The following is a 13,363-nucleotide window of genomic DNA, read 5'->3' on the forward strand; positions in this document are numbered from 1 at the left end:
TCAAATCCAAATAGTCTGTGTGAATATCCCATTATATTTTTCAGTGAATCTCATTTCTCTTCACCTAAATCTGTTTAATTCTTCTTCTGTATGGTCAGATTACCAGTTTACAAGCTAACCAAAGTTTTCCAAAATGCTTTTCAGCTTCACACAGTAAATCTTCTCTCAGAGCTAGGACACGACAGTGAACTGCTAGCTTCTCTGAACATTTAAGCCATGTTTATCTGTGTTTGACAGGTGAGCCTGTGTCTTGCCCTCCTGATCAGTTCCAGTGTGACAGTTCAGAGTGTTTGGACCCTTCTGTCCTCTGTAACGGTGTCCCTGACTGTGCAGACAAATCTGATGAGGGTGGAGCCTGCAAGAGTGACGCATGTTCTGACCAGTCGCAGTGTGCGCAGGACTGCTACAGCACACCCAGAGGAAAAGTAAGCCTCCTGCTCTGTTTACTCTAAATCATTAACAGTAGAAATGACTCAACCACTTCCTTTACTTCCACTTATATCACGCTGTCATTCACTGTGAGTGTTATTTACTGTCCTTTTTATCTATTATGGCTTTTATCTCGCGTGTTTGTGTGTAGCGTTGCTGGTGCAAGAAAGGCTATGAGCCGGTGGCCAATGGTGCGGAGTGTGTGGATGTGGATGAGTGTGTGAAGACCCCAGATGTGTGTGATCACTCCTGTGTGAACTCAGACGGTTCATATGAGTGCTCCTGTAATCAGGGTTACGTTCTAGAGCCTGACGGACACAGATGTAAGATTACAGGTGAGAAATGATGCGTCCTGAGTTATTTACACAATAAAATGGTCATGTGATTGCTGTGAACATGCATCACATGAATGATGTGGTACATGATGAGAAGCTGTAGTGTCACTGTGCTTTGTGGGGAATTACAAACCAGATTAATGTATAAATATCTCAGGAAAAACATTTAGTCTCATTTGAACTGCCCTCATTTTCCCCACACACAAAAGGAAAGGTAATTTATTAACTGTTTGAAATTCTGTTACCCTTCAATTGAAAAGGCGTCTCTTTATGATCACTTCTGAAGTGGATTTCTCTTCTTTTAGAATATTTAGTGTTTTTACGATAGACCGGACCAATAAGCTTCCATACATAAGAGACTATAAAATGTTTGTTCTTACTCGTATTGAAATTTCAATAACTGGTGTCATGCTTTCAGGTGGGGCACACTTGTTAGCCTCTATACAGTCTGACATCTTCCTCATCAGTCTCACAAGCATCACCCTAGAAGTTCTCTCTTCTGAAAAGCAACCTGTCCTCTCTCTGGATTATGACTGGAAGGAGCAGAAAGTGTACTGGATAAACATGGATGCTGAGGCTGTGATGTGGTCTACGCTGGACCAGACGAGCAGAGGAACGCTAATCCAAGGTGCAGTCCAGAGCATACAGTCAGCATGTTGCCTGTTTGATCACTGAAGGTACTGGAAAGTTGTGTCCTTGTAGGAGTCAAGACGGAGTGTGTAGCAGTGGACTGGGTGGGACGGAACCTGTACTGGACTGACCGAACAGAAGGACAAATAAATGCTGTGGGGTTGGTTGGTTTTAAAGTAGAGCCTGTGGTCATTGTGGAGGATGATGTAGACGAGCTGCGTTCATTAGCCTTGCTACCTCAAAAAGGGTAAATTATTAATATTTAAAAAAAGAACATTTTCTCTTATGGTTCAAGTAGAAAGCTTTCAGAATGTTAGAACGGCAAGATTTTTTCCTGTCAGTAAAATGGTCACTGTATCCCTGCATCAGTGTGATGTTCTGGTCACAAACGGGTGATGAAGCCAAGATCGAGAGTGCAGGGATGGACGGCTCAAACAGACGAGTGTTGGTGCGTCGTTCTCTGCACTCGCCCATGGGTTTAGCAGTAGATCTGCTTCAGGACCGGCTCTACTGGACCGATAAGAAAATGCACTGTATCGGCTCAGCCACACTGGATGGAGATGATGTTAAGGTAAATTTCCACCACCTCCAAATGAGATTAGCTAGTTTGATTGGGGATGTTGGATATCTGCTTAGTGGGTAATTTTCACTCTTAATATTTTACCATTTTGTTTCTTGAAGATTCTGCAGCTGAGGGAGATTCGCAGTCCGTTCTCCTTGGCAGTGTTTGAAGATTTCGTTTACTGGACTGATACACGCAGAAGAACCATCCAGAAAGCTCAGAAGGTGACCGGAAAGCAGCAACAGGTTCTGCTCAAACGGCACAGCCAACCATTTGATCTCAAGGGAAGTACCATTTCGGTCATCTCGTGGGGAATAGCAACTTGGTTTGGTTCTTGATTTGGTTGAATTAGTTGCTGTCTTGTTCCACAGATGTTCAGCTCTGATTTAAGATGAGGGTTTGGTTCAAATCTAGCTAGTGGATTTAATTACGACATGATTGTGGAACATTAGAGAGCACCAGGCAGCTGGGGAACACTGGGGAAATTTCTCGTCAGAAGGTACCTATAAAACCAGTGTAATCTCTGTTTAAACAGGTGATTCATGCCCTGCTGCAGCCGATTGTCGAGAACCCGTGTGTGTTAAAGCACTGCTCACATCTGTGTGTCTTGGCACCTGGACTGGGTGCAGTATGTAAATGTCCTCCTCAACTCCTACTGAAAGATGATGAACAGACGTGTTCCAAACCAGAAGATGAAAGCTTCCTTTTGCTCATATCCAATACCTCAATTTCACAGGTGCCTGCACAGTGTCTTGTGTTCATTTCATTTTCTATTGTCTGAATTTGCTCATGAATCCTGTATCTGGATATTTCAGGTCCAGGTGCCCAGCAGGATTACAGTGGTTGGTCTTCAGGACTGGCCACAGCATCAGAGATTTGAGCTCCCTGAAGCAAGGGCCGCTTCAGCATTGGACCTAGTCCTAAGGGAGCAGATGCTTTACATTTGGGATGCAGCTGCTGGTTCTTTGGACTTGTTTAAACTGAAGCATGCTGTAACCTGGCATGGGATACTGTTTAAGCTGAGAAAGGGCTCGATAACGGCCATGGCTGTCGATTACATCACACTTAACGTGTTCTGGAGCTCCAAAGATCAGCCAGGAGTGTATGTGACCTCAGCAGATGGAGCACACACTGCCTTGATCATTGACAAAGGCATGGTGCGCTCTGTTGCTCTACACCCTCCAACAGGGCAGCTGTGTTTCAGTAATTCTGAGCTGCAAGGAACAAGAACTAGTCTGGAGTGTGCCTACATGGATGGAGGGAACCGCACTGTGGTTTGGGATGGAGCCATTAATCCAGTCTCACTGAGGATGTCGAATGATGGGACCAAGCTTTACTGGGTTGACACTAGTGAGTGTTCTGTACTCTTGAGATGGACAGATGTGTATCAGAGCATATTACTAAGCATTTTAAAGCAGTGCACCACTGTAGACTCAAGTGCTATACTGCTTTTACATACAGCATGTGTATGCTAAGAGTTTTTGTTCCACTGAGCTAGAAGACTGTTTAGATTCCAAAGTGTATGGGATCATGTTTTCAATGTAACGAATGAAAGTGAAGGTGTCTGCTGTTGTAGGGAAATAATGCAGAGCTCAGCATGAGTTACTGTTCCCATCCCCACATGGATGCTTTTCCTATAGAATGTATTTAATCCACTTTTATAATGATGTATCCTGCCTTCTAGCCTCTCATTTTCCTGTCTGTTGAAGTTAAGACAAAAAGAACTTGCTTTTCCCCACCAGTAAGCTAATCCTCTGGGTTTGTGCTGCAGGTCTGGGTCTCATCAACTCTGTTAGAACTGATGGATCTGAACATAAAGTATTGAGAATTGCGGAGCCTGTGGTGGCATTCACTTTAGCCAACAGTGTTCTTATCTGGCTCACAAGGACCGGTACGCAAGTCATACTTTCCCATTCTGCAGATTTATAAATGTATTTGATGATCAGTCTGATGCGACTGTGTCTTTCTAGATTCCATAAAGTGCTGGTTCAGTGAGGATCATAAGAGGATCGTAAGGATGTGGTTTAAGGTGAAAGCAGAAGTGCTGGATGTCAAGGCTTTCAGCAAATCCAGTCAAGATGGTGACCAGAGTTCTTTATTTATCTACAGTACACCCCTGTTTTTATAGCTTTAAATATGGACCTTTCAGCAGCATTGAGAAAATGTTTATTATAACACTCCTTGAAGTACTACTGTTGTGTCTTATCAAATGGATATCCTGTTGATCCAAAACTGCTGAGCGTGCTTCTCCTATTGGTGTCCAATCATCTCCTGCTGTGTTTCAGGCACTAATTTTTGCTCCACTGGAAATGGTGGCTGCAGTCAGCTGTGCTTGCCGTTTCCTGGTGGAAGGACCTGTCGCTGTGGGCGGGGTTTCATCACTAATACGGAGATGAGCTGTGTCACTGACCCAAGATGCCCATCGGGCACCAAGCCGTGTCTCCATGGAGACCAGTGTATACCACTGGAGCAGTTCTGCGATGGCAATCCAGATTGTGCTGATGACTCGGATGAGATATGTGAGGAAATCTTGTCTTGTTGAACTTCTTTGTGTCCTGGTTCAGTCCACTGGCTCACTTTCTCTTTCTCGACTTTCTCTTAAAATATTCTGAAATGCTATATAAACATTGTTTTAGATTCAGTATGATAATAAGTTCTGGGTAACCTGCAGGGAAAATCAGTCAAACAGAACCCATGGATTTAGATTTTGAACAGCAGGATTCAGTTAATGACAACGCCTGACGTCGCTTCCTTCTCTTGCTTTTTTCCAGACTTTTAAATCAATATTACAATCCAATAATAGAATTAATAGATAGCTTTTTTTTTCCCCTGTCCATCCCAAAATATACCCGAGCTTTTTTTTTTTTTTTTTTTTTTTTTTTTCCCCCTCAGCAGATTTTGATGACTAATCAGAACTTTTGATGACTTATGCCCCCCCTTTATTTATTTATTTATTTATTTATTTTGTTTTGTTTAAGGTGTTCAAGCTAAATCTGCTGAGGGTATTAAACCAAAAGTACATCCCAACTCAACATCTACAATTCCACCAAGTCCAAGATCTTCTGATGCCCCTAATTTAGTGAAGAACGGGGACTCCAGCAAAGTGTCTCCGAAATCCTCTCGTCCATTTGTTCCTGATGCAGTGGACAGGCCTGACTCGAACGACATGAAGGTGGAAAGTGTGGACTCTGAGTCATGTGGGACTAGGATGTGTAGCGGAAATGGCGAGTGTGTACTGCTGGGTGAACAGACGACTTGCGAGTGTACGTTGGGTTACGGAGGAGAGAGCTGCGAGCTTGAGGTTGGAGGGATTATGCAGGGGCCGGTTCTTTATGCCACGGTGGGGCTGGCTGTTGGCATCATCGTCCTCGGCATGATTATTGGGATCATACAGAAAAAGAAGGCTGCAAATCAGAGGTAGTTGATGCTGAGAAGTCATTTACATATTACCTGTAGTTAATGCATGTTCTGAGAGCATTGCCGGTATAATTGGTAATCCGTAATTTGTTATAAAAGTACTATCTGCTGTATGTGTAGTAACAATAGGACGGTTAAATTTATTTCATGGAGCTTCTTTTATTGATAAATCAACTTGTTAAATCAAGAAAGTTACTGTTTTCAGTTTTTACAGGATATGTAGTTTTATGGGAAAATGTTACAATGTGAAAGCTTCTCTTGCATCTTTAAGATTTTTTTATTTAATTTAAACACTAATTCAGAAATTAAGCTCTAAAAAGTAGATTGCTGTGATCAACACCAGTCAAAGTGAGTGTACCATACGAGTGATAAATGTGTTGGTATGGTACGCAAAAGTAAAGCTATAATCTTTCATATGGCAAGCTTTTAACAAGTGTGTGTTTGCAGGCAAGCAAGACCGATTGTGAGGGAAACGAGTCTGAGGGATCTGTCGAACAGAGCAGAGCCCACACCCACACACCAGAACAGCAGATCAACAGACCCTGAGAACCCAGAGGTCCATTAGAAATAGACAAGATGATGTACTTCCTTGCTGCTGATTTTAATCAAGCTCTGATTTCCTCTCAGCCCAAGGTTGAAGGGAAATCCTCAGGGTTGGGTCATGTCAAGCTTCCTTTGCAGTGTCTTGGAATGAAATAAAGTTGCTACTGTTTAAGAATGGCTTTGAATTTATTTATTTATTTTTCTTTGAGATGAAAAGTAAATTCAGACAGATTTGCTCATGCACTTGACACCATTTGTACAAAAAAAGTTAAGATGTGCTTGATATTTGTTGCATCAGTGAGTACTTTCCTATTTTTAGGTAATATGACTAGCAGACCAATACAGCTATAGAACTTATCTGCTCATGTGTAAGAAGGGTGGCAGGTTTTCTACAATGACTTCTTCCTAGGATTGGAATGCCTTTTGGGATATTGTGAATTTACTAACTAATAAAAAAAATCCAAAAGTGGTGCTTTTAATAGTAATTCAGTACATTATGGTTGTTACAAGTGGCTGCTTTGGCGTTGTAGAGAAGTGTGTGTGTATATAGTATTGTATATTCAGAGGAAATCTGACCTGTAGGATGTGCCTCAATTCAAACTTGTAGTAAAAGAGCTAGTAATTACCTAGCTCTTTGGTGGTAGCTTAATATACATTAACAACAAAAAGCTAGCTTTTGCAGCTTGCTCATAAACTATAATAAATACAAACTTTCAACTATCACAAAGGGAAGGGACACTAAAGTTTGAAGGCCCTGAACTCCAGGGAAAATTTTGTGCTGTAGTTTTCAGTAGAGGTTGCTTGTTAGCAAACAGGCTAACAATAGAATGTAAAAGCAATATTGTTCAGAGGTTTTGTAAGTGTTTCACTTTCTCTAATCATGTTATTCCCCGCTATTTTCCTAACACATTTCTGCTTCAGCCTGCGTGAGGAACCTATATCAGATCAATAAGCTGAATAAAATATCAAAGACAGGAAACATTGTGTGATTCTCCACTGGGTTCCTCACCATGTCTGGATCAAAGATCTTGTAAAAAGCAATTGGTTTGAAATAAAAAGGTTTATGATTAAACTCCAATCTAAATGCACATGAAGTCTGCTACTGAGCCATCATGTTTATTTGTTGCTTCCCAAGGTGACGTTTTTCAGCGAACTTGCTGGAAATTAGTTTTGTATTATAATAATCACACAGTTAGCGAAGGTTTCTGAGTTTTTGTTTATTGGCTGCAATAAACCGAAGTCTGGATCCCAACAACCTCAAGATTGAATTCCACACCAGTTATATCCAGCACATTATTATTATTATTATTAATCCCTGCAGGATGACATGTTTTGCTACAGATGTTTTCACAAAAGAAGCACAGGACAATGTTTCAGTTTAACCTCAGTTAATTATGGAGCTGTTTGAAAGAAAGAATTGAACAGGAGTCAAGGAGTTGATGAGATGAGCAGTGAGGTTTGGGAGATCGATGTATTTTAGGCTCAGTTTGTTGTTGTGCAGGTGATGATTCAGTCTTGTGAGGTGTTATAGGAGCCACAGCCATTGCACTTCATCCCCAACACATGGTAATCTACAGTACACCGGTGCTGACAATCATTACACAGGATCTACACACACAGACAGAGGGAATGAAGGTAATTAAAGGTCAGTAAAGTGAGTAGATGATCTGTTCTGATCTTCAACATGTATGTAATGATGTCTATTTTTCACTGTGAGAAGGCCCTTAAATGACAGAATTCTTTTCTTTTTGAAGCCAAAAAGCACATTTTTTATAGGCTCAAAAGCTTGAGGGCAGTGAATTTAAGCTCCAATACGAGACTGGATCACATCATAGTGAAGACAAGCTGCATCTTTTTCTTGTTTAATCAATCGACTCTAAAATGCTTTTAAGATATCTAAAGCGTTTTCTGGTTTCAGTAATATTAGAGCAGCAACAGGCCAAAAGTTGTTTACATTTATAGCATTTAGCAGACACTCTTATCCAGAGTGACATTTATTTTATTTCAGTTTATACACCTGAGCAATTGAGGGTTATGAGCCTTGCTCAGGTGTAATAGTGGCAAATTGGTGGACCTGGGATTCGAACCAATGACCTTCCGATCAGTAGTCAAACCCCTTAACCACTGAGCTACCACATCACACACATTGTTAGTGTGCTAAAAAGCTGCTAAACCTGCACCAACACCTTACTGTGCAGAAATAATGATCAAGTACCTTTACTTTCCGATTCTTTAACTCTGGTGGCATGGGTGACTCAGCGATCTCTGCATCTCTCTCTTCCCAGTACCCCTTCATATCTAACGCTGAGTGCATGCAGAGAGGACACCGATACGCACTGAAACACACACACACACGAGACTGTATTCACTACAGACATTTGGTAACCATATTATTGCAATAACATACATACTAATATAGTGTATACATACACACACACGCACGCACACACACACACATGAGTACACCCCTCACATTTTTGTAAATACTCAACACAACCATTAATGTCTAAACCGCTGGCCACAAAAGTGAGTACATCTCTAAGTTAAAATGTCCAAATTGGCCCAATTATCAATCAGCGACAGACCATATGCCACACACTGCATCAAATTGGACCACATAGCTGTCGTCCCAGAAGGAAGCCTCTTCTAAAGATGATGCACAAGAAAGCCTGCAAACAGTTTGCTGAAGACAAGCAGACTAAAGACGTGGATTACTGGACCCATGTCCTGAGGTCTGATGTGACCAATATAAACTTATTCGGTTCAGATGATGTCAAGTGTGTGCGGTGGCAACCAGCTGAGGAGTACAGAGACAAATGTGTCTTGCCTACAATCAAGCATGGTGGTGGGATTGTCATGGTCTGGGGCTGCATGAGTGCTGCCTGCACTGGGGTGCTACAGTTCATTGAGGGAACCATGAATGCCAACATGTACTGTGACATACCTAAGCAGAGCATGAGTCAAAATGTGAGGGTGTACTCACTTCTGTGAGATACTGTGTGTGTGTGTGTGTAATTATATATATATAAAAATATTAAAACAAACATGCAGCACTTACCCGTTTTTGCACATGAGCTCAAAGCATGTCCTACAAACAAACAAAAATCATACCAGTCATGTAGCCGTGTAAAATCACAAAAGTTTAGAGCAAATATGTTCTCCACAATGAGCACAATAAACAAGCATTTTGTGTCTGTGCGAGAGAGAGAGAGACCAAGTCTCATTCTCATGTGGGAGAATTATGAGTAAAGATAAGCGATGTGCGAGATGTTTGAGCACGTGTGTGTGTGTGTGTGTGTGTGTGTGTGTGTGTGTGTGTGTGTGTGAGAGAGAGTATGAGAGCATGTGTGAGAGAGCGTGTGTGTGTGTGTGTGTGTGTATGTGAGCACTGTGAGGTAATGTGTTGACTGACTTGTGCAGCAGGTGACCACAGAGCAGGACATGTGCACCAATTCTAGACGTGTGAATGTCCTCCATACATACAGGGCAGTCCTGCCTAGACACATTCTCCACACACTGTCAGCACAAACAGCAATTACGTCATGAACAAATAGGTGTGCATTTATTTGATACCCAGCAAGCCAGAGTTGATGAGCATTAGCTTTTTTTTACCTTGTGTTTTCCCTGAAGATCGTTGGCTAAACACAGATTGCATTTCTCACAGTGGAAGAATTTCTCCCTCGGGCCGATCCTACAGCCAAGAGGAGGGGGGATTAGAAAGCTTTTTAGTTTTTGATTGTATTTTCTGCATGGACGTAAATATATCATCAGTGTTTACATGCAGGCAGTAATACACAATCTGTGTCAAAAATAAACAGGAAAATCTTTAACCTCAAAGTGCATTCTGAGCTATTAATTTATTTAGAAACCTATAGTGCAGCCTTCGAGTTCGTCTCACCTGCAGATGCCACATTGCTGACAGTGAAACTGCTTCTTGTCTTTATCGAAGAGGTGACAGATACCACAGTAATACTCGCTGAACGTCACTCCACATCCATGACACACTTGCTGAGACTGAACAACAGAGCCGGTGTGTCACAAACAGCTTCCTCACAGCTCATACGCACTACTAACTATGTAAAGATGGTTTCATGCAATGTTCTTTGGTTGAACATGTCAAACTGAGTTTCACCTCTTGTACGGACTCGCAGACGGTACATTTAACCTCTTTCACTTGAAAACGGTCCATTTTGTGGTTTTCATCATCGTCATGGCAGAGACGACAAACATAAAACTTCTTACAGCAAGGAGCCTAAGGAAATAGGCATACACAGACAGAGGCACACACAGAGACACAGACACACACACAGCGACACAGATACACACACAGCGACAGAGGCAGGCAGACACACAAACAGACACACACACACAGCGACAGAGATACACACACAGCGACAGAGGTACACACACACAGAGCGACAGAGATACACACACACAGCGACAGAGATACACACACACACAGCGACAGAGATACACACACACAGCGACAGAGATACACACACAGCGACAGAGATACACACACAGCGACAGAGATACACACACAGCGACAGAGATACACACACAGCGACAGAGATACACACACACACACAGCGACAGAGATACACACACACACACAGCGACAGAGATACACACACACACAGCGACAGAGATACACACACACACAGCGACAGAGATACACACACACACACAGCGACAGAGATACACACACACACACAGCGACAGAGATACACACACACACACAGCGACAGAGATACACACACACACACAGCGACAGAGATACACACACACACACACAGGGACAGAGATACACACACACCCAGCGACAGAGATACACACACACACACCCAGCGACAGAGATACACACACACACACCCAGCGACAGAGATACACACACACACACACAGCGACAGAGCGACAGAGATACACACACACACAGCGACAGAGATACACACACACAGCGACAGAGATACACACACACAGCGACAGAGATACACACACACAGCGACAGAGATACACACACACAGCGACAGAGATACACACACACAGCGACAGAGATACACACACAGAGCGACAGAGATACACACACACACACACAGGGACAGAGATACACACACACACAGCGACAGAGATACACACACACACACCCAGCGACAGAGATACACACACACACACACAGCGACAGAGCGACAGAGATACACACACACACAGCGACAGAGATACACACACACAGCGACAGAGATACACACACACAGCGACAGAGATACACACACACACACAGCGACAGAGATACACACACACACACAGCGACAGAGATACACACACACACACAGCGACAGAGATACACACACACACACAGCGACAGAGATACACACACACACACACAGTGACAGAGATACACACACACACACACACACAGCGACAGAGATACACACACACACACAGAGCGACAGAGATACACACACACACACAGAGCGACAGAGATACACACACACACACAGAGCGACAGAGATACACACACACACACAGAGCGACAGAGACACACACACAGAGCGACAGAGACACACACACACACACAGAGCGACAGAGACACACACACACACAGAGCGACAGAGATACACACACACACAGAGCGACAGAGATACACACACACACAGAGCGACAGAGATACACACACACACACACACACACACAGCGACAGAGATACACACACACAGCGACAGAGATACACACACACACACAGATATTCACACACAGACACACAGATATTCACACACAGACACACAGATATTCACACACAGACACAGATATTCACACAGACACAGATATTCACACAGACACAGATATTCACACAGACACAGATATTCACACAGACAGAGGCGCACACAGACAGAGGCGCACACAGACCCAGCGACAGAGACACAGACCCAGCGACAGAGACACACACCAACACAGAGACAGACAGACAGACAGACAGACAGACAGACAGACACACACACACACACACACACACACACACACACACACACACACACACACACACGGTAGAGAGAAAATGACAGGACTGTGTATTAGTAAGTAATCTGATTTTCACTGTCTTGCTAATTAAATGTTAGAAAGATGAAGTGAACGTTAAACCTAATTAATAACCCAACTGAAGAAAACTGCATTGTTCTAAACATTAACCCGTTTTAAATTCATCCTTAATGAGAATAAAAATAAAACTAATTTACTAACTAATAATAAAACTAACCCGTAATAAACAGCGTTAACATGTAAACAAGTCGCCCACTAACCAGACTCTTAGTTCTCTTAGCTCTTTTTTCCATACAAAAGGTTCATATCACACGTTTTCTACTTTAATACTATGCACGCATATATTTCAATAACTGTTAACTATATAGAGTGAGAATAAATAAAGCGAAACTCACTTTTAACAAACATTTGCGGACATAATGCTGACATCCTGCTGCAGTGGCCGCCATGTTTCATTCAAAACCGCCGAACTTTATTTAACTACAAACACACACGCAGAGTTCAATCCAAACTATATTCAAAATATGTGTATCTGATATATTATAGAGACAAATTATAAATCTATTTTATATATATATATATATATATATATATATATATATATATATATATATATATATATATATATATAATAGATTTATAATTTGTCTCTATAATATATATATATATTATAGAGACAAATTATAAATCTATTTAATATATATATATAAAATGTGTATGAACAAATGTTATTACAACTGAAAGAAAAAATAACTGTGCATTAGCACTATATACAATAGTGGACCAGTGTGAGGAAGGAAGGTGCATTATGACAGACAGATTTTTGAACAATAATGTAATGTACAGTGGTGGGGTAATTTATTAGTGTCCAAGGTGGCAAATAACATTCCATGCTGGTATCGTTGATTGGGCCAGTTACAGATGGAAATAAACTGTTTTTGTGGCATGAAGTATTAGACTTTATAGACCGCAGCCTCAAGGGAAGTGCCTCAAGAGATTGTGTTCAGGATGAGAGGGTCAGCCACAATCTTAACTGCCCTCTTCAGGGTCCTGGAAGTGAAAAGTTCCTGAAGAGGTGGTAGACTGCAGCCAATCACCTTCTCAGAAAGGCAGAACTTTCTGGAAAGAAGAAAGATGGAGGAATTTGTTTTTACAAAAATAATGGCTGGTGCAAAGATGTGACAGTGATTCAGCAATACTGTTCTTCTGATCTTGAGTCATTTTTCATAAACTGGAAGCCCTTCTAATCCCCATGTGAGCTCACTTCATTTACACTGGTCGCTGTTTACATTTCACCGCAAGCGACATAATTTGCAAATCATTAAATAATATTAAATATTAATTTAAAAAAATGCAATGGTGCAACATAACCTTATTTGCTGAAATTAGGCCTACATATTTCTTGATCAAGATC

At 41.8% G+C, this 13,363-nt stretch overlaps 2 protein-coding genes across 3 annotated transcripts in view; one reads left to right on the forward strand and one right to left on the reverse strand.

The window, feature by feature from the left end:
- The window catches only part of lrp13 (low-density lipoprotein receptor related-protein 13), a 9,886-nt gene extending 3,798 nt beyond the window's left edge, over positions 1-6,088 (forward strand). For both annotated transcript variants that reach the window (XM_027168215.2, XM_027168216.2), the window contains exons 6-18: positions 238-425; positions 581-764; positions 1,183-1,392; positions 1,467-1,641; positions 1,764-1,965; positions 2,076-2,240; positions 2,492-2,692; positions 2,772-3,306; positions 3,728-3,847; positions 3,927-4,037; positions 4,242-4,475; positions 4,935-5,373; positions 5,821-6,088. In XM_027168215.2, coding sequence (XP_027024016.2) covers positions 238-425; positions 581-764; positions 1,183-1,392; positions 1,467-1,641; positions 1,764-1,965; positions 2,076-2,240; positions 2,492-2,692; positions 2,772-3,306; positions 3,728-3,847; positions 3,927-4,037; positions 4,242-4,475; positions 4,935-5,373; positions 5,821-5,938 — 2,882 coding nt within the window. In that variant the 3' untranslated portion in view covers positions 5,939-6,088. The remainder of the gene's footprint in view (positions 1-237; positions 426-580; positions 765-1,182; positions 1,393-1,466; positions 1,642-1,763; positions 1,966-2,075; positions 2,241-2,491; positions 2,693-2,771; positions 3,307-3,727; positions 3,848-3,926; positions 4,038-4,241; positions 4,476-4,934; positions 5,374-5,820) is intronic.
- Positions 6,089-7,113: 1,025 nt separating this feature from the next.
- On the reverse strand, positions 7,114-12,450 carry rchy1 (ring finger and CHY zinc finger domain containing 1). Its single transcript, XM_027168130.2, has 8 exons — positions 12,345-12,450; positions 10,049-10,168; positions 9,815-9,930; positions 9,529-9,607; positions 9,329-9,432; positions 8,975-9,004; positions 8,132-8,252; positions 7,114-7,524 (listed from the first exon to the last, which is right to left on the reverse strand). Exons 1-8 carry the CDS (start codon positions 12,396-12,398, stop codon positions 7,426-7,428), a joined length of 723 nt encoding a protein of 240 aa, XP_027023931.1. The 5' UTR covers positions 12,399-12,450; the 3' UTR covers positions 7,114-7,425.
- Positions 12,451-13,363: the final 913 nt, after the last annotated feature.

The sequence above is a fragment of the Tachysurus fulvidraco genome, chromosome 9 (genome assembly GCF_022655615.1).
Source record: "Tachysurus fulvidraco isolate hzauxx_2018 chromosome 9, HZAU_PFXX_2.0, whole genome shotgun sequence".
Classification (NCBI taxonomy): Eukaryota; Metazoa; Chordata; class Actinopteri; order Siluriformes; family Bagridae; genus Tachysurus; species Tachysurus fulvidraco.

What these genes read in the sequence shown, in the direction of transcription:
- rchy1 (XM_027168130.2), bottom strand. Translation starts at nt 12,398, where the DNA reads ATGGCGGCCACTGCAGCAGGATGTCAGCATTATGTCCGCAAATGTTTG. An exon ending in TCTGCGAGTCCGTACAAGAG is followed by an intron (nt 9,931 to 10,048) that starts GTGAAACTCAGT and finishes TCTGTTGTTCAG; the next exon opens with TCTCAGCAAGTGTGTCATGG. An exon ending in CAGCAATGTGGCATCTGCAG is followed by an intron (nt 9,608 to 9,814) that starts GTGAGACGAACT and finishes TCTTGGCTGTAG; the next exon opens with GATCGGCCCGAGGGAGAAAT.